The 21,792-nt window shown below is 41.4% G+C and overlaps 1 protein-coding gene across 5 annotated transcripts in view; it reads right to left on the bottom strand.

The window, feature by feature from the left end:
* Positions 1 to 2,065: 2,065 nt before the first annotated feature.
* The window catches only part of MYLK3 (myosin light chain kinase 3), a 73,122-nt gene continuing 53,395 nt past the window's right edge, over positions 2,066 to 21,792 (bottom strand). For all 5 annotated transcript variants that reach the window (XM_021094244.2, XM_084960347.1, XM_021094243.2 and 2 more), the window contains 4 exons: positions 10,330 to 10,458; positions 8,799 to 8,951; positions 6,802 to 6,934; positions 2,066 to 5,365 (listed from right to left, as the gene is read on the bottom strand). In XM_021094244.2, coding sequence (XP_020949903.2) covers positions 5,306 to 5,365; positions 6,802 to 6,934; positions 8,799 to 8,951; positions 10,330 to 10,458 — 475 coding nt within the window. In that variant the 3' untranslated portion in view covers positions 2,066 to 5,305. The remainder of the gene's footprint in view (positions 5,366 to 6,801; positions 6,935 to 8,798; positions 8,952 to 10,329; positions 10,459 to 21,792) is intronic.

Genomic DNA, 21,792 nt, shown 5'->3' with positions numbered 1-21,792 from the left:
TTTCTTTTGCTGCCTTTAGAATCCTCTCCTTATCTTTATCTTCTGCCATTGTTATTACAATATATCTTGGTGTAGGCCTGTTAGGGTTCAATTTGCTTAGGGCCCTCTGGGTTCCCTATGTCTTTATATCTGTTTCCTTTAGATCTGGAAAGTTTTCAGCCATCATTTCTTCAAATATATTTTCAATCCCCTTTTCTTTTTTTTTTCTCCTTATGAAATCCTATTATATGTAGATTGGCCCACTTTATATTATCCCATAAATCTCTTATATTGATTTCATGTTTTTTCATTTGGTTTTCTGTCTGCTGTCCTGATTTGAGTGATTTGCATTATTCTATCTTCCAAGTCATGTATTTGTTCCTCTGCATTATTCATTCTTCTTTTCAATGCAGATGAACCCAGCTTTCATCCCTACAAATGAAGTTTCTAATTTTACTTGGCTCCTCCTTATACTTTCTAGTTCCTTTCTAAAGTAACCCACTTTACTGTTGATATCTGCTCTTAATTCCTTCAGTATTTTCCCTCATTTTTGAACCCAATGTCTGTTAGCCTGCAGAGGTCTGTTTCATTGTTTGCTCCTTCAGGGAAATTCTCCTGTTCTTTTAACTGGAAGTGGTTTGTTCTTGTGCTTCATTTTGCTTTTATTTTTCTTATTCTGCAAAGCCTGAGTCTCAGTATCCAGTCCCCACCTGAGGGTCTCAGGCTGTTCTGTCCCAGGTGGTGGTACCAATGGTCTGTTCATAACACTTTCTGCTTTGCCCTCCTCAGTCTTGCTGCTGTGCTTTTCTCCAAGGCTTTGAGGTTCCCCCTGTATTCCAGCTGATCAGTTAGGTGGCCTCCTAGAGTATGGATTCCTTTCCTCTTACACAGCTCCCTCTCAGGAGGGGTCCTGTCCTGGTTCCTTTTTTTTTTTTTCTTTTCTTTTGCTCTTATTCCTTTTTTCTACCCAGTTACATGGAGGGTTTCTTTCTGTTTTTGGAGGTCTAAGGCCTTCTGCCAGTGTTCAGTAGATGTTCTGTGTAAGTCATTCTACATATAGTTTTTTTTTAAATGTGTTTGTGGGAGAAGGTGATTGCCATATCTTACTCCTCTGTCATCTTGTTTGGTAAGCCCTTTGCCCATTTTTTAATCTAGTTGTATTTTGTTGTTGAGTTGTTCTTTGTATTAAAAGATTGCAAATATTTTCTTCCATTCCTAAGATTGCCTTTTCACTGTTGATTTCATGAGCATAAATATAAGTGCTATTTGTGACTTTGTTTTCTATTATGTCTTAAAAGCAAGTGATGGTGGAGTTCCCTTTGTGGCTCAGTGGTTAAGGAACCTAAATAGGATCCATGAGGATGCAGGTTCAATTCTTGGCCTCACTCAGTGGGTTAAGTATCTGGAATTGCTATGAGCTGTGGTGTAGGTCACAGACACATCTCAGATCCTGAGTTACTGTGGGATCCTGCATTGCTGTGGCATAGGTGGGCAGCTGGAGCTTCGATTCAACCTCTAGCCTTGGAAACTCCATATGCCTCAAGTGCAGCCCTAAAAAGAAAAAAAACAAAACAACAACAACAAAAAACAAGTGATGGTAATTATTTTGATTTTCTGGAAAGTATTAGGTACTTGGGTATTTGTTAAATTCGTTGTGAGGTAGGAGAATTGCCTTAAAGGAATCATGTCCAAATGCCCCCCTAGTGTGGGAATCCTTTCTGTAATTTTCCAACATATTGATACTCCCAGTGATGGAAGCTTACTACTTAATGTCCACATATTTCAGTACTATTATAAAGACTTTTTGTAACTCATTTCTTTAACAATACCTCTTGGTTTATTTAACTAATTGAAAAATGTTTTATCTTGAAAATTTTCAAATGTATATATCTCTTTACTTAGAGGACAGTATAATGAAACCCAATACTGACAACCTAGGCCCAACAGTTAAGAGTTTGCCACACTTGCTTAACTGTATATCCCCTTTTCCTGAAGTCATTTAACACACATTACAACCATATTACCATTATCATGCTTCATAAAATTAATAGACACTCTATTACCAAACACATAATTTAGAATTGAATTTCTTAGCTATCTCTAAAATATCTTTTTATTGTTTATTTATTAGAATCAGGGTCAAAATAAGGTCCACACTTGACAATGGGTTGCTAATTTTTAATTATAAAAGCAATACATGCTCATTGTTAAAAAATGCAAATGATTCAGAAAGTTATAAAGTGGAAAGTGGAATTCCCTCTTATCACCCACTTTCCACATCCCACTGTTAAGTTTCTTGCACATCTAGAAAATAAGCCTGATACCATATATATGTTTTTTATAACTTTTTTCATAGTGAAAATCGGTACATCAAGATCTGTCTTTAATAGCTGCAAGGTATTCCCCTACATGGATGGAGACCCATACTGATAAAGTATGTGCAGGTTGTTTTCACTGGGCATTTTGCTGCAGTAAACATCATTCTGCATACATCTCAGCCCACTTGTTCAAGTATTGCTGAGGAATAAATTTCTAGAAATGGAATTGCTCAGGGAACATGTGGGCATGACTTTTATTTGGATACATGTTCATAAAAAGTGAAGAATTCTATTTTTCTCACATCTTCACCAAATCTGATAGGTGAAAAAAGTGAGTCCTGACTACCTTTTAGAATTTCTCTGCCCAGAAGTTTTCAATGACTGTTCATTCAAATTAAAAAGTCCCATTAAAAATAGTTGATGCTAGCAAAGTTGCAATCTAAAAATGTTTTGTGCTAAGTGCACACTAGCAAAGTAGAGAACTAAAAATATCCAGAAAATTAAAGCTTCCCAAAAGCTCCCTCAAATTTTAAATAAGGGAAGTTAACTTCTGCGGTACCTATCACTTATATGGGCCTGGCCTAAACAATCTCTCCAAGGGACTTGGGAGAAAGTTGTTTCTCTAGTTAGAGAATAACAGGATGCAGGGGAAAAATTCAAATTGGACAGATATAGGATTTTCTCTGAATTTGCCCTGTTCTATATAGAAGCCTCTAAACACATATGCCTATTAAGCACTTAAAATGTAGCTAAAGCAGCTGCAGAACTGAATTCCTAATTTTATTTCATGTTTTAATATGAAAATGTAAAAACGATTATTATAAAACATTTAAGATGCTTGGGATGATTTGAGTATGGGAGTATATTTCTCCACAGTAAATTTTATGAACTCTAAATAAAATTAAATATGTCTGATGAAACCTTAGACTCTAAACTGACATGTATTTTAAGTGTGGAATACACACCAAATTTTGAAGACTTAATATGAAAAAAGAATATTAAATACCTTATCAATAATGTTCATACTGATTATATACTTAAATAGATTTTTATAGATTATGTTAAATCAATTACCAGCCCTTTTTTTTAGAGGAGCTGTCAGAAATTTTTAAATTATATATATGGCTCATAGTTCTGTTAGGCAGTGGTGCTCCAGACCAGGGCAACTAACTGTACATTTTTCTGGGAAGAAAATTCATGGCATTCCCCAAGAATGTGCCACAGAGGGGAAGAATCACCATCTTACAGACAGGACTGCAGATATCTTCTCAAGCTTCTTCTGGAGGCTGCCCTCCAAACACCTTAAAAATAAAGCATTTTACTGAATCACTGTAAATCACTGTGCCATGAATGGGAGGTCTGTAGCAGCTGTCTCTTCTGATGTTCATCCATTAGCTGGCCAGCTTGGAGCAGGCCGAGAGGTGCTGGCACTGAAAATCTTAGATTCCCAGCAAGGGTTAGCTTTCCAGAGAAACATATGACTGAAGAAATGCAGCAGGATTAATCTCACCATCTTCTGCCTCCCTCCCCACACCCACGTCCTCTACAAAAAAAAAAAAAAAAAAAAAAAAAAAAAAAAAAAAAAAAGGCCTTATTACGGGAAAAAAAATCCTGAAAGGCTGTGAAACTTTCCATGGCTAATTAAAAACTAAACGTACCTCAAAGGCTGACCTGAGAAGGTCATGGGAATAAGCACAAAAAGATTAGGAGTGAGGAAATTCAAAGGGTTGTTTACTTTTGAATAATACGGCACTCCTTGGTAATCAACTCCTGACTTAGTTAAGTGCCCACGTTGAAATGGGTACACATGACCCTGATAAAGTAATAGGAGAGCGGGTTTCATTTATTTTCTCATCATGCACCATTTCTGTGTTTCTCTCCCAAAGATGAACATCATGACATTCTTAGCTCTCTTCCACATATTGCCTATCGGTTTCCAGACTTACTAGACCACAGGTTCATAACTGAGGAAGGGAGATCAGGAGGGAGACTGCCAGTGTCAGGACAGGGCAGAATTAGGAGAGAGTCAAGGGATGTACAAAAGATTTAAAAGGCTCTGATGTGCTCTGATTTAGCCATGATAGTCATTATACTTTGAAATTCCAAAGAATATTAAAAGATGCATGTTTTGATTCTCAAAAGGGGGCACAGTTAAAAAAAAAAAAAGAAAGAAAGAAAGGAGTTCCCATTGTGGCTCAGCTGTAACAAATCCAACTAGTATCCATGAGGATGCAGGTTCGATCCCTGGCCTCACTCAGTGGGTTAGGGATCCGGATTTACCACAAGCTAAGGTGTAGGCTGCAGACATGGCTTGGATCCCGCATTGCTATGGCTGTGGTGTAGGCCATCAGCTGCAGCTCCGATATGACCCCTAGCCCAGGAACTTCCAAATGGTGCAGGTGCAGCCCTAAAAAGCAAAAAAAAAAAAAAAAAAAAAAAAAAAAAAAAAAAAAAAAAAAAAAAAAGAAAGAAAAAAAGCACAAGTTAAAACAAGTTTGAAGATCATTGCCCTAAATCCACAATATCCACAATTGCTTCATATTAGAGCAACACATGTAGTATAAAATATCAGCTCACACTTGAGCAAATCAAAATGCTAGGAATTCTTTTCACTGGAGAAGGTTACACTGAATAACATGCCCTGTGTGATAGTCCACTGGGTGCTTTAATCAGACTAAGCTTAGATTTAAATGAACATATGCAAAGTAGAAGCTTTCCTACCTACCTAAAGCATACCTATACTTATCTCCAAAAGTAGTTATATTTGAAAAGCAATCACAGCATTTCAACTTAATGATATTTTAAGGCAGAAAAAAGTTCTTAGGTCACTTTCTTTACAGCCACTTCTTATCCACAAGGAAGAAAACAGCCATAACCTTTTTTTTTTTTAACAAAACAAGTGGAGTCAATGATTATTAGCGAAAGATCAGATTATTAAAAATCTTCAGCCATAACTTCATCACCAGTCTCAATAATTTCTGGGCCCATGGGAGCAGCAGAGTTGAGGATTAGGGACAAGTTGGAAATTTTCTTAACCTGTTGGCAGCAGTCACCACATAGAAGTGTTTCTTAAAGTAAGGAGAGAAAGAAAGGGGTAAAAAGCATATTTTTAGACAAATTTCTTCAAGAAGAAACAATAAAAGGACTTAAGCAAGCTTAGTCAACTGAGTTTGTTTAAAATTGATAAGCTAGGAGTTCCCGTTGTGGTGCAGCAGAAACGAATCTGACTGGGAACCATGAAGTTGTGGGTTCGATCCCTGGCCCTGCTCAGTGGGTTAGGATCTGGTGTTGCTGTGAGCTGTGGTGTAGGCCGGCAGCTGTAGCTCCGATTAGACTCCTAGCCTGGGAACCTCCATATGCCTAGGGTGCAGTCCTAAAAAGACAAAAGACAAAAAAAGAAAAAATGGATAAGCTAAAGGGGAAAAGAAGATTCTAGAAAATTATAGTAGAACAGTCATCATATGACTTTCAGGGACATGTTTGGAGCAAGCATGAAGTGAGAAAATAAGTTCTCCTGCCCTTTTCTTGTGAAAAATGGAGCACCCTAGTGCAGTGCTTTTCAGATTGTGTTTTGCAGTCCTCTAGTGGGTCCCAAAATCAAATTGGTGGGTAATGACCAACATTTTTTTTTTTAATGAAACCAAATATCATAGAAAAGAAAAGATCAGAGTGCATCACACTTTGCGGAGCAAATGTCACAGTATTTCTGTTTCCACATGTGTGTGTATATGCACATGCTTGTGTACTGGTTCTCTGGGTAAAAGCACTTCAGGTTTTTTTAATCGAGGATCTGAGTCAATGCTGGAAAGCCACTTGTCTGCAGGACAATTGTGTTTAAGATACACTTTATGTCCATGGTTACCAAATAATTGTGTTGTGAACAAAATTATAAAGCTTTTAAAATCGAATAGGGCTTTCCTAGGCCCCTATTTCCAAAATGTGGAGGAATCAGCCTCAAACAACAGGCAATTTGTTCTAAGCACTTGACTGCTGTGGTCCTTGAAAACATGGGCTCAAATTTCATTCTGTCTCTTCAAGTGTCCATATAAGTTTGAATTAAATGCTACTTTTATGCCAGTCATTTTTGGTCTGTGGCATTTTTTAATCACAAGTTTTTTTGTTTCATTTTGTTTTAGGGCTGCACCAGAGGCATATGGAGGTTCCCAGGCTAGGGGTCAAATCAGAGCTACAGCTGCTGGCCTATGGCACAGCCACAGCAACACAGGATCTGAGCCGTGTCTGCAACCTACACCACAGCTCATGGCAACACCGGATCCTTCACCCACTGAGCAAGGCCAGGGATCAAACCCGAATCCTCATGGATACTAGTCAGGTTCATTACAGCTGAGCCACAACAAGAACTCCAAGGAAAGAGGTTTTGACCTAAGAGATTTGCTTCCCCTAAATAATCTATTTAGAATCAAAATGTAAGTAAAAACTTAGTACACTTGTTTCAAAGGACATTTTAAGAAGACAAACGCTGCCTTTACAGAAAAACAGATACCTTCCATTTCCTCTGAGCCATGTATTTCTGCAGCAATAGTTGGGATTTGAGACGAACTTTTGATTTTGAAGCTTTGGCAGGTAAATTATTCAACCACTCATGTTTCAGGCACTGGGTGGCACTCATTCTGCAGCTGTGAAATCAAACAGCCGTTGAGATTTTTAGTTGGGGTTCCTTTTCTAGTTGTCCCCAAATTTGTTCAATTGGGTAGGTAGCCCAGTCGGTGGAATAGATGAATCATTTAGGCAGATTCATGTCATGTGCTAAAAAAAAGACCTTTTCCCATCTAAAATCCCATCCTGAACAGTGCAAGAAAGTCATCAGCAGAATGTTTCCTGCCCCCTAGAGAGGGGCTGAATCCCAGTGATTCATCACCACCTCCTGGAGAGTGCTGGGGGATTGAGACAGGACAGCAGGGGGGCCAGCTGAGCCCATAATTGCTCCGAAGAAGTAAAAGAGGGAGCTCCCATTGTGGCTCAGCAGTAGCGAATCCAACTAGTATCCATGAGAATGCAGGTTCGGTTCTTGGCCTTGTTCAGTGGGTTAAGGATCCCTGCTGCTGTGAGCTGTGCTGTAGGTCACAGACCCCGCTTGGATCCCCTGTTGCTGTGGCTGTGGCGCAGGCCAGCAGCTGCAACTCTGACTTGACCCCTAGCCTGGGAACTTCCATATGCTGCAGGTGCGCAGCATAAAAACAAAAAACAAACAAACAAAAACTAGTAAAAGACTATGAGCCTTGAATGAAGCCCATCTCTCCTCCCAGAGAGTACTGCCAACTTGTTCATCTGAATTAGAAATATTTTCCCTCTCACATAATTTTTCACAGTGAAAGCCAGGGAACCATGAGCTGTCTCAGAGCTCAGATTCTCAGGCGCCACTACTTGTAGTTATTCCCATATGTCTAATATTAGAAAACTCACAGTCCAATCCATACCGTTAATGCAGCTGCTGAAAATCAAGCAGATCTTCATTGGCAAGAAATACGTTTTCTGTCTTTTATTCTGCAGAATAACAGCTGCATATCTCAACTTTTTTTCAACATTAGCCTATTAAATGTGATGGGAGAGTTCCCTGGTGGCCTAGTGGCTAAAGACTCAGCATTGTCATTTCTGTGGCTTGGGTTACTGCTGTGGTTCAGGTTTCTGGCTTTTTCTTTTTACGGGTGCACTTGTGGCATATGGAAGTTCCCAGGCTAGGGGTCAAATCAGATCTGCGGCTGTAGGTCTATGCCACCGCCATGGCAATGCCAGATCCAAGCTACATCTGCAACCTACAATGCAGCTTGTAGCAATGCTGGATCCTTAACCCACTGACTGAGGCTGGGGATTAGATCCACATCCTCACAGACACTGTGCCGGGTTCTTAACCCACTGAGCCACAATGGGAACTGTTGTAGTTCAGGTTTGATTCTTGGACTGGGAACTTCTGCAGGCTGAGAGTACAGTAAAAAAAAAAAAAAAAAAAAAAAAAAAAAAAAAAATGTGATAGCTTGGAAATAAGCCTTATTTGTAAATATGGTCCTTTCTAAAACTGCCTACATTTTATGCTCCTAGTTTTTCATTTTGTTTTGTCTTGTTTTTAAGGGCCTTACCCGTGGCATATGGAAGTTCCCAGGCTAGGGAGCGAATCAGAGCTGTAGCTGCCAGCCTACACCACAGCTCACAGCAACATCAGATCCTTTAACCCACTGCGTGAGGCCAGGGATCGAACCCGAATCCTCAAGGATACTAGTCGGATTGGTTTCTTATGAGCCACAATGGGCTCTCCCCTGGTTGGTTATTGTTTTTTTTTTTTATTAATTGATGTCCTTTGTTCCTTTCCCTATCTCCCCCCACCCCCAAGAAGTAGCAAACTAAGATATCCCAGGCAGAATCAGTCTGCAGGAAGGAAGGACCATTAGCTTCAGCAGCCCCGCCCAGCAGCAGCCTGACCTTCACAGCCCCCAGACGGGTGGTCAAACTCAGAGTGGATCGCAGGTGACAAGCAATAAAGGTTACCTCTTCTCTTTGATCAGCAACCGGGAGACAAAGTCCTTGGCCTCTTCCGACAGTCCTTCAAAGGTGTCAGCATCAAAATCCCAGTTACAGTTCACAATGAAATTCATGGTCTCTGCATCTGTTTCCCCTAGAAATGGGGACAAACCACTGAGTCTACGGAGGAGAGAAAGGACTGTCAGCACATGGGAGCCACACCTGCCAACACACATCACCAAGACAGAAGAGAGTCTTACGAGGTCAAAGAGGACTAATCAGAACCAAGAGGGTTGGAAAGAAAAGCAGCCCCATTGTTTCTCTGCAGGAGACAGTTGACAAAGGGAGCAAGTGGCAGGACTGAAAAATCGAAGGCTGGACAAGTATTAGAAGACATCCCCGGAGTTCCCGTCGTGGCGCAGTGGTTAACGAATCCGACTAGGAACCAGGAGGTTTCGGATTCAATCCCTGGCCTTGCTCAGTGGGTTAAGGATCCAGCGTTGCCGTGAGCTGTGGTGTAGGTCGCAGATGCGGCTCAGATCCGGCATTGCTGTGGCTGTAGACCCCTAGCCTGGGAACCTCCTCATGCAGCGGGAGCGGCTCAAGAAAAGGCAAAAAGACCAAAAAAAAAAAAAAAAAAAAAAAAAAGAAAGAGAGAGAGAGTGAATTGGGATCCAACCCAATATGTTCACTTATCAGGTACATTGGGCTTAATTTAAAAACAGCTTGGCATGTCTCTGGGACTATCCAGGCCTCAGAGGCTAAAGGAAACCTGGTTTTATTAGGATCCTTTAGGAGAGGGTGGAGAGACAGGACAACCTCTCTGGCTGGCCTTTGGGCCACCGTCTTGCCCCACCTGGTGCAGGACGCAAAGTGCAGGGAACCAGTTAAGCCATAATGATAAGACTGGGAGCAAAGCTTGATTTTGTCGGGCCTCTGAGGAACGAGCTGAGCATCCACAGTCAGAGAAAGAGAGGAAGACATTTAGTCTGTGCATGGATCGCCTCTCAGCGCATCCTAACTCTGCTTCCTCAGCCCACAGCACACAGGGCACGCAGGGCGGGAGAGACCAGGTTAGAAGCCCAGCAGCTGTACCCTGCCCTGCCCGCCCCTCTCCTTCCTGCTTCCGTGCACCCCACCTGCACCACAGCACCCATGCATCGGGGCTGGAGGGCTTTCTCTCCAGTGGAAGCTGATTTATCCACCCAGATGTTTCAGGGAATTAATTCCCCTGGGACCAGCCCACTAGCAACACCTGATTACAGTCAGTGTATCAATACCTCAGCTCCATCGCCCCTCAGCTGCAAGAGCTCTGAGCGGCTGCCCTACAGGGGGTCACAGGTTCCCCAAGAATTAAACTCCAGTGATAATTACCGGCTCCACGACACACACTTTACTAGTCGCCTTCCTTCCCCATTTCACTTCCCGACTCCTTGATGGATGTTTCTTGGAACACCTCCCCAATAAACACACACTCAAATTTTGCTGCCTGTAAGGGTACCCAAACAAAGACAAATGGTCCCCATCTCCAGTGGGGAGCCAGCCCCAGGGCACTCACAGCATGTAGGTGATGACTCCCACACTCCACATGTCTGTGGGGAATGAGACAAACTCGTAATTGACGACTTCAGGGGCCAGGAACTCCGGCGTACCGAAGTTCACTTTCAGCTTCTCCCGAGGCTTGTACCTGGAAAGGAGAGGCCCAGAGGATGAGGGCTGAGAGCTCTGGGGGAAGATGTGGATGCCAGGCTAATTCCTGGGGGGAGCGAAGCACCTCCTACCCTTTCTGGTCTGGACCTCACTTCCCACCACGTGTGGTTCACTGGGAAATCAGCACACCCCCAGGCCCTAGATGCAGACTTCCCTAAATCACTGGGGAGAATAAGAAAACCACAGTCCTTCTCCTCCCCCGGGCATTACAATCTGAAAAGGAGGGAAGATGGATCTATCTCATTTGTCCTGCAGCCACAGGAATGCGCACAAACTGAGTAGAAGCTGTAGGTGGAGGACTGCTCTGTTGTGCGATATGGCTAAAGGGAAGACGGTAAGAGGCAAAATGCTCCACATCGACGATTATCAGGGAAATAAAAATCAAAGCTGCAATAAGGAGTTCCCATCGTGGCTCAGTGGTTAACGAATCCAACTAGGAACCATGAGGTTGCGGGTTTGATCCCTGGCCTTGCTCAGTGGGTTAAGGATCTGGCATTGCCATGAGCTGTGGTGTAGGTTGCAGACATGGCTCGGATCCCACATTGCTGTGGCTCTGGCGTAGGCCGGTGGCTACAGCTCCGATTAGACCCCTAGCCTGGGAATCTCCATATGCCGCAGAAGCGGCCCAAGAAATGGCAAAAAGACCAAAAAAAAAAAAAAAAAAAAACCTGCAATAAGATACCGTCTCTCACCATCAGAAAGAAATAGAAAAGAGCAAGTGTTGGTTAGGATGTTGGTGGGAATGTAAAATGGTGCAGCTGCTATGGAAAACAGTATGGTAGTTCTTCAAAAAATTTTTAAAAAGGGAGTTCCCATTGTAGCTCAGGGGTTAAGGACCCTGAGTAGTCTCCATAAGGATGCGGGTTTGACCCCTGGCCTCACTCAGTGGGTTAAGGATCCAGAATGCTACAAGCTGCAGCATAGGTTGCAGATGCGGCTCAGATCCAGTGTGGCCATGGCTGTGGCATAGGCCTCGGCCGTCACTCTGATTCAACCCCTGGCCCAGGAACTTTCATAGGCTGCAGGTGCAGCCATAAAAAAAAATTTTTTTTAAGAACTACCATATGATCCAGCAATCCTACATCTGGGTATCTATCCAAAAGAATTGAAGGAGGCATCTTGAAAAGATATTTATACCCCCATGTTCATAGCAACATTATTCACAATAGCCAAACAGTGGAAGCAACACAAGTGTCTATCAACAGATGAATGGATAAACAAAATGTGATATATACATACAATGGAACACAATTTAGCTGTAAAAAGAAAAGAAATTCTGACACAAGCTACAATAGAGATGAACCTTGAGGATATTACAATAATCGAAATAAGCCAGTCATAAAAAGAAAAATACTGTATGATTCCACTTATACGAGGTTCCCAGAGTAGTCAGTTCAGAGACAGAAAGTAGGATGATGGTTTCCAGGGGCTGGAGGCAGGAGAAAATGAGGGGTAGTTGTTTAATGGGTAGAGTTTCAGTTTTTCTAGGTAAAAAAGAGCTCTAGAGATTGATTGCACAACACCGTGAACTATGTCAACACTACTGAACTAATCTTAAAAAATGCTACCATGATAAATTTTGTTATGTGTATTTTATACAATTCCAAAAAGCAAAAGAACCAGCCAAAGCATTCTGGACACGACATTTAAGGAAGGCTAAGAAGAGAGTTGATGGCTGAACGGGGAAGGGGTTGGCAAAAGCTGGCTTTTAGAATCATTCTTGAAAAGGAAGAAAATCTCTAGCTAAAATTTTGTGGGCAGCAATAAAGATGTCCTTTAATGGGTGAGTGGGTAAATAAAGTATGGTTCATCCAGACAATGGAATAGTATTCAACATTACAAAGAAATGAACTCTCAAGCCATGAAAAGATATGGAAGTACCTTAAAAGCATATTACTAAGCAAAAGGAGCCAGTCTGAAAAGGCTACAGGCTGTATGATTCCAAATATATGACATTCTGGAAAAGGCAAAACTATGGAGACAGTAAAAAGATTGGTGGGTTGCCAGGGGTAAGGGAAGAGGGGTTAAGAAACAGGATGTTTAGGGCAGTGAAGATGCTCTGTATGACACTATAATGTTGAATACATGTCATCATACATTTGTCCCAACCCATAGAATGTACAACACCAAGAGTGAACCTTAATGTAAAATATGCCCTTTGGGTGATTGTGATGCGTCAGTGTAGGGCTTGTTGACAACGGGGGAGGCTTTGCATGTGTGAGGATGGGGGATAAATGGGAACTCTCTGTTCCTTCTCTGCAGTTTTGACATGCACTGAAAATAGCTCTTAAAAAATGAAGTGTTAGTAAAAACAAAAACACAAAAACAAAAAACTTAACGGCACTTCCTATTTTTCAGATAACATGCTAGAAGTTTAACCTATATAAACTTTTCATTCTCACCAACAGCCCTATGAAATAGGTAAGATTATTGTCCCCATTTTACAGATGAGGCAACTGAGAAATAGAGAAGAATAAAACAAATATGCCAATATGCCCTGATTCCTTTAAATCAGGGCAATGAGTTTTCAAAATACAGTCTCCTTTCTTCCAGATTTGCCAAGATCCAGGCAAATGCAGACCTTGAGCCAACATAGCCTACACCCTTCTGATGAAAGAGCAACACAGATCACCTTGGTGGTCAAGTTGTGGCTGGAAAACAAGGAGGCGAGGAGAAAGAGAGTCTTCCTCTGGCAGTCTGCTCCTCCCCTGCACCTGCACTTGACCCAAACCTCAGAACCAGAGAGCCAAACTAAAGGACAGCCTTCCCCTTAAGGAGAGAAGGCCCAGGCTCTCGGTCCCTGGATGCTACTTTCCCAGGAAGCATTCTTGTTTCCACTGCTTCATCTGTCCCCCATCCACATCCCGCTTCATGGGATTTTGCAGTTCCTCCCACCAGAGATGGTGTATGTTGCCCCATCCCATGGATGCTAGGCTTGGCCATGTGGGTTGCATTGGCCAGTGGAATGTTGGTGGAAGTGAGAGTGGGCCAATTCCAAGCTAGGCTGTAAAAGCATGCCCTCTTGCTCCTCTGCCATCACCATGAGAAAAGGATGAGAGACACCTGGAGCAGACCTGTGCTCACTGACTGGCCTGTTGGATCCAAGCCCAGCTCAACTCAGCCTAGATCGGTGACTCCCAACCAGTGGTGTGTGGGTAAAAGTTTAACAACCAGCTGATAATGCTGTATAATTTTTGTAAAAGTCTGGATTTGTAGCATTTGCCAATGTCTGTGGTGTAAATACTGATTTCACCATGACTGAATTCAAAGTACCATCACGATGTCACTGGATGAAGAGTTGGGAAGAGCTTGGCAATAGCGTACTATTCTATAGTCTTTCCATTATACAGGTTAACAATAGGCATAAATAACCTCATCATCATAAATAATAGTAAAATGTAGTAAAATAATTAGGAAGTGATAAGTTTCAAAAATGTAGTATCTGTGATTTTAATATAGTTTCTTTAATTGTAAGCTTACACAATTTAATTTTTAAAAATAGCCATATTGAGAACTATGTCTAGATACTCATGTTGCAACAGAAGAAATGGTGGGGGAAAAACTGTAATTGTAATGTATACATGTAAGGATAACCTGACCCCCTTGCTGTACAGTGGGAAAATAAAATTAAAAAAAAAAAATAAAAAAATAAAAAATAAAAAAAAAAATAAAAAAAAAATAAAAATAGCCATATTTAATAACTGGCTTACAAGACTCCTTATCATGGGCTAAATAAGTTGGGTCCAGCTGACTCAAAAATGTGTGGAGGAGGAGTTCCCTGGTGGCTCAACAGGTTAAGGATCCAACATCATCACTGCTGTGGTGCACGTTGCTGCAATGGTGCCATCCCTGGCCCCAGAACTTCTTCATCCCACAGACATGACCAAAAAAAAAAAATGTGTGGGGGAGAATAAATGATTATTGTTTAAAATCTCTCTATTTGGGGGACGGGATCAAGATGGTGGAGGAATAAGATGTGGTGCTCATGTTCTCCCACAAACACATTAAAAAAAATCTACATGTAGAATGATTGGCACAGAACATTTACTGAATGCTGAAGGAAGACCTTAGACCTCCAAAAACGGCAAAAAACTCCACATAACTGGGTAGAACAAAAGAAAAAAAAAAGAGAGAGAGAAAGAAGAATGAAAAAAAGAATTGAGATGGTACTGGCACTCCTAAGAGGGAGCCGTGAAAGAGAAAAGGAACCCATACCCTGGGAGGCCAAAGTCCCACAGGGGGACCTAGTTCTGAGGAGAGGACTAGGGTTGGCTGTGTGGTGACAGCCTGGCTAGGGGAGCAAGGTACCACAGCCAAGGGAGTGAGTCAGAGGAGGCTTGGGCCTGCAGAAGAAAGATGGTGCCATTGTTTCAGAGGGCAAAAGGAGGAGGGGTGGGACCACCATAGGAATATCTTTCTCTGCACAACTGTGGGCTCTCAGGTGGCAGGGTGCCTCTTGTGTGGGATATGGGCAGTGAAGACAAACTATACCAGGCATCTTGGACTCCAGAGGTGGGTGTGGCCCACCCCTGCTAGGGGTCTGTGAACAGGTACCACCTACAGCCCCAGGCACCTCAGGGGTTGGCACAGAGGAGGGCACTTCAACTGAGTGCCACTCATTGACTTCACTCCCCTGGGAATGCACATGCCCTGCTGTTGCCACTGCCAAAGGCTCCACGTACCACCTACACCTCCCTGAGGGTCTCTGCCACTTTCCAGGGCCCTGCAACCAGGAGAAGCCTGCACTACTGCCCCATAGGTCCTCACCACTGGCTACAAGCCCTATCCATTGCCTCCATCTTCCTGGAAGCAAGTGAAGGCTTTATACCAGCACACCCCCTATCAAGGGGATAACAGCCTGCACACACAGAGGAAAGAGACAGCAAGCATCCAACAAAAGTAGCCCCCACAACAAGAACAACAACAACAAAATCCCTTCCAAACTACCTAGGAGTGCTCTCGCATATAAAGCATATATAAAGAACCCTCCAAGATCAAGGTAATTGTCTTCCCTAAACTCACGGAATAAGAAAAATATAAGCAAAATGAAGAAGCACAGGAACATTCCCAGTTAAAAGAACAGGAGAATTCCCCTGAAGGAGAAAACAATGAAACAGACCTCTGCAGGCTAACAGACACTGAATTCAAAAAGGATATAGTGAAAATTCTGAAGGAATTAAGAGCAAATATGAAGGAATTTAGAGTGGATAAGAACAGTTATACAGATTACTTTAGAAAGGAACTAGAAAATATAAGGAGGAACCAAGAAAAATTCAAAGTTTCATGGGCAGAGTCACAAGGTGAGTTAAAGGCACTGAAGAGCAGAATGAATAATGCAGAGGAATGAATAAGTGACTTGAGGATAAAATGATGGAAATCATCCAGTCAGGACAGCAGACAGAAAACCAAATGAAAAAACATTAAAGCAATATAAGAGATCTATGGGATAATAGAAAGAGGGCCAAGATACACATAATAGGGATTCCAAAAGGAGAAGAAAAAGAAAAGGGGATTGAAAATGTATTTGAAGAAATGATGGCTGAAAACATTCTGAATCTAAAGGAAACAGATATTAAGATATAGGCATCATGGAGGGCCCCAAACAATTGAACCCAAACAGACCCATTTCAAGACATATTGTAATAAAAATGGCAAAAAATAAAAGGAGAGGATTCTAAAGGCAGCAAGAGAAAAATAAAGAATCAGTTATAAGGGAACCCCCATAAGACTATCAGCTGATTTCTCTACAGAAACATTACAGCTCAGAGGAGAGTGGCAAAATAGATTCAAAGTTGTAAAATGGAAAATTTTGCAGTCTAGAATACTCTGCCCATCAGAATTATCATTTAAAATAGGAGAAATAAATAATTTCTCCAACGAACAAAAACTAAAAGAATACAGCAATATTAAATCCATTCTTAAAAAAATACCAAAAGTTCTCCTCTAAATAGGAAAGAAGTAACAAGATATAGGGTGGAGGAAATCACAACTGGAAAGTAGTCATTTAAATAAGCCAGTATACAGATAAAAAAAAGAAAACCTATTTGTAAAAGCAATGATAAACACAAGGAACAGCAAAAGGATAATCATGAAGATGTAAAAAAGGACATCAGGGAGTTCCCATTGTGGTTCAGTGGAAACAAACCTGATTAGTATCCATGAAGATGCAGGTTCAATCTCTGGCTCCACTCAGCAGGTTAAGGATCCTGTTTTGCTGTGAGCTGTGGTATAAGTCACAGACGTGGTGCAGATCAGGCATTGCTGTGGCTGTGGTGTAGGCCAGCCATAGCTCTGATTCGACCCCTAGCCAGGGAAGTTCCATATGGCACAGGTGCGGCCCTAAAAAGCAAAATAAATAAACAAAATTAAAAATAAAAAAGGACATCAAAATCATAAAATTGGGGAAGGAAAGTAAGAAAATCTGTACTCCTTTTTTTAAAAGAATATATTTGAGCCAATGTGACTATTAGACTAAAATAGCAAATAATAAGATAAGATTCTTATCTTAGGAAGGGGCTAACATACTTGAAAAACAGGGCAATCCAAACAATACACTCACAAAAACTAAAAAGAAGAGGACACAAGCATAAAATAAAAGGAAATTTTCCAACCAAAAAAAGAAAGGAACAAAGGAGAAATAAAGAATCAACTGGAAAAGAAGGTTTAAAATGGCATTAAATACATATTTATCAATCATTATCTTAAATGTCAATGGGTTGACTGCTCCAATTAAAAGACCTAGAGTGGCAGACTGGATTTAAAAAAAAAAAAAAAGGAGCCTACAATATGCTGCATACCAGAGACTTACCTTAGGGCAAAGGATATATAAATTGAAAGTGAGGCACCAGTCAGAATGGCCATCATTAATAAGTCCACAAATAACAAGTGCTGGAGGGGCTGTGGAGAAAAGGGAACCCTCCTGCACTGTTGGTGGGAATGTAAACTGGTACAGCCACTATGGAGAACAGTTTGGAGATACCTTAGAAATCTATACATAGAACTTCCATATGACCCCACAATCCCACTCTTGGGCATCTATCCGGACAAAACTCTACTTAAAAGAGACACGTGCACCCGCATGTTCATTGCAGCCCTATTCACAATAGCCAGGACATGGAAACAACCCAAATGTCCATCGACAGATGATTGGATTCGGAAGATGTGGTATACATACACAATGGAACACTACTCAGCCATAAAAAAGAATGACATAATGCCATTTGCATCAACATGGATGGAACTAGAGAATCTCATACTAAGTGAAATGAGCCAGAAAGACAAAGACAAATACCGTATGATATCACTTATAACTGGACTCTAATATCCAGCACAAATGAACATCTCCTCAGAAAAGAAAATCATGGACTTGGAGAAGAGACTTGTGGCTGCCTGATGGGAGGGGGAGGGAGTGGGAGGGATGGGAGCTTGGGCTTATCAGACACAACTTAGAATAGATGTACAAAGAGATCCTGCTGAATAGCATTGAGAACTTTGTCTAGATACTCATGTTGCAACAGAACAAAGGGTAGGGGAAAAAATGTAATTGTAATGTATACATGTAAGGATAACTTGATCCCCTTGCTGTACAGTGGGAAAATTAAAAAAAAATAAAATAAAAAAAAAGAAAGTGAGGGGATGGATGGATACGAGTATTGCAACTCCCACTTTCCTGTCATTTAAATGTAAATGGGAATACAATAATAGTAGAAGACTTTAACACCCCATTCACCTCAGTGGACAGAACTTTTGGACAGAAAATCAATAAGGCAACAGAGATCTTAAATGACACAATAGAACAGTTAGACTTAATTGATATTTTCAGGATATTAAATCCAAAAAATCAGAATATACACTCTTTTCAAGCACACATGGAACATTCTCTAGGATTGACCAGGATTGACTAGGATTGACTCTGGAGCACAAGACTAACCTCAACAAATTTAAGAGTATAGAGATTACTTTAAGCATCTTCTCTGACCACAATGCCATGAAAATAGAAATCAACCACAGGGGGAAAATGTGAAAAAACTGACTATGTGGATTAAAGAACATGCTACTAAAAAAAAACAGTGGGTCAATGGAGACATCAAAAGGGAAATTTAAAAATACCTCAAAGAGTTCCCCTCATGGTGCAGCAGAAACGAATCCAACTAGGAACCATGAGGTTGTGTGTTTGATCCCTGGCCTTGCTCAGTGGGTCAAGGATCTGGCATTGCCATGAGCTGTGGTGTAAGTTACAGATGCAGCTTGGATCCGGCATTGCTGTGGCTGTGGCATAGGCAGGCAGTTACAGCTCTGATTAGACCCTAGCCTGGGAACCTCCATATGCCATGGGTGCATCCCTAAAAAGACCAAAAAAAAAAAAAACTCTAGACAAACAACAATGAAAACACAACTATTCAAAATCTATGCAATGCCACAAAAACAGTTCTTAGAGGAAAGTTCACAGCAATATAGGCCTTCCTTAATAAAAGAAGAAAAATCCCAAGTCAAAAATTAACCTATCACCTAAAAGGATTAGAAAAAGAAGAACAAACAAAATCTAAAGTTAACAGAAAGAAGGAAATCATAACGATCAAAGAGGAAATCAATGAAATACAGATTAAAAAAAAAACACACACTGGAGTTCCCGTCGTGGCGCAGTTGGTAACGAATCCGACTAGGAACCATGAGGTTGCGGGTTCGGTCCCTGGCCTTGCTCAGTGGGTTAACGATCCGGCATTGCCGTGAGCTGTGGTGTAGGTTGCAGATGCGGCTCGGATCCCGCGTTGCCGTGGCTCTGGCGTAGGCCGGTGGCTACAGCTCCGATTCAACCCCTAGCCTGGGAACCTGCATATGCCGCGGGGAGCGGCCCAAGAAATAGCAACAACAACAACAACAATAACAACAACAACAACAACAACAAAAAAACACACAGAAAAAAAAATCAATAAAACCAAGAGCTAGTTCTTTGAAAGGGTAAACAAATTTGACAAAGCTCTGGTCAGACTCCCCAAGAACAAGAGAGAGAGAATCCAATAAGCAAAATAAGAAATGAAAAAAGAGGAGTTCCTGTCCTGGCCCAGTGATAAACGAATCCAACTAGGAATGATTGGGTTGTGGGTTCAATCCCTGGGCTTGCTCAGGGATTAAGGATCTGGCATTGCCATGAGACATGGCTCGGATCCTGGGTTGCTATGGCTCTGGTGTAGGTCAGCGACCACAGCTCCGATTAGACCCCTAGCCTGGGAACCTCCAAATGCCATGGGTATGACAAAAAAAAAAAAAAAAAGAAATGAAAAAGGAGAAATCTCAACAGATACTGCAGAAATACAAAAAAAAAATTAAGAGATAATATGAACAATTATATGCCAACAAATTTGGCAACCTAAAAGAATGGACAATTTTCTAGAAACTTACAGCCTGCCAAAACTGAATCAAGAAGAAACAGATCATCTAAACAGACCCATAACTAGAAATGAAATTGAATGTGTAATTAAAATACTCCCTACAAACAAAAGTCCAGGACCAGATGGCTTCACATGTGGATTCTGCCAAACAGAGAGAGAAGAACTTATACCAATTCCTCTTAAACTTTTAGAAAAGAGTGAGGAAGAATGAACACTCCCAAAGACATTCTATGAAGCCACCATTACCCAAATACCAAACCCAGACACAGACACTACTAAAAAAGAAAAATTTTTATAGGCCAATATCTTTAATGAATATAGACACAAAAATTCTCAACAAAATTTTAGCCAACCAGGGAGCTCCTGTTGTGGCACAGAGGAAATGAATCTGACTAGTAATGGTGAGGCTGCAGGTTCGATCCCTGGCCTTGCTCAATGGATCTGGCTTTGCCATGAGCTGTGGTGTAGGTTGCAGATGGGGTTCAGATCCCACGTTGCTGCGGCTATGGTGTGGGCAGGCAGCTGTGGCTCCAATTCAACCCCTAGCCTGGGAACCTCCATATGCCATGGGTGCAGCCCTAAAAAAGAAAAAAAAAATTGGCCAACCAAATACAAAAACATGTAAAAAAGATCATATACCATGACCAAGTGGGATTCATCCCAAGTTCATAGGGATGGTTCAACATACACAAATCAATCAATGTAATACACCACTTTAACAAAAGAAAAGTCAAAAACTACATGATCATCTCAATAAATTCAGAAAAAGCATTTGAAAAAATCCAACATCCATTCATGATAAAAAATCCTACCAAAGTGGGTATAGAGGGAATATATCTTATCATAATAAAAGCCATTTTTGACAAGCCCAAAGCCAATATAATACACAATGAAGAAAAACTGAAAGCCTTCCTGCTAAAATCTGGAACAAGACAAGGATGTCCAATCTCACCACTTTTTTTTTTTTTTTTGTCTTTTGTCTTTTTTTTTTGTTGTTGTTGTTGTTGTTGTTGTTGTTGCTATTTCTTGGGCCGCTCCCGCGGCATATGGAGGTTCCCAGGCTAGGGGTTGAATCGGAGCTGTAGCCACCGGCCTACACCAGAGCCACAGCAACGCGGGATCCGAGCCGCATCTGCAACCTACACCACAGCTCATGGCAACACCGGATCGTTAACCCACTGAGCAAGGCCAGGGACCGAACCCGCAACCTCATGGTTCCTAGTTGGATTCGTTAACCACTGCGCCACGACGGGAACTCCCAATCTCACCACTTTTATTCAACATAGTATTGGAAGTCCTAGCCCCAGTAATCAAACAAAAGACATTGAAGGTATCCAAATTGAAAGATGAGAGGTAAGATTGTCACTATATGCAGAATATATGATACTATATGCAGAATATATGATACTATATGTAGAAAACCCTAAGGATTCTGCACAACAACTACTTGAATTGATCAATGAATTCAGCAAAGTAGCAGGATACAAGATTAACATTCTGAAATTGGTTTCATTTCTGTATACAATGATAAACTATTAGAAAAGGAACATTAAAAAATACCTTTTAAGGCGGTCCCATCATGGCACAGTGGTTAACAAATCTGACTAGGAACCATGAGGTTGTGGGTTAGATCGCTGGCCTTGCTCAGTGGGTTAAGGATCCGGCATTGCTGTGAGCTGTGGTGTAGGTCACAGATGTGGCTCAGATCCCACGTTGCTGTGTCTCTGGCGTAGGCCAGTGGCTACAGCTCCAATTAGACCCCTAGCCTGGGAACCTCCATATGCCATGAGAGCAGCCCAAGAAATGGCAAAAAAAAAAAAACAAAACTTTTAAAATCACACCCAAAAAATTAAATATCTAGAAATAAGTTTGACCAAGGAGGTCAAAGACTTATATGCTGAGAACTATAAAACATTAATCAA

Source organism: Sus scrofa, chromosome 6, assembly GCF_054392235.1.
Source record: "Sus scrofa isolate SSC_HxYL_T2T_F1_AM1 chromosome 6, Sscrofa_HxYL_maternal_Yorkshire_Landrace_v2.0, whole genome shotgun sequence".
Taxonomy (NCBI): Eukaryota; Metazoa; Chordata; class Mammalia; order Artiodactyla; family Suidae; genus Sus; species Sus scrofa.
The sequence above is the reverse complement of the archived record's forward strand: the minus strand, read 5'-3'. Positions and strand labels throughout refer to the sequence as shown.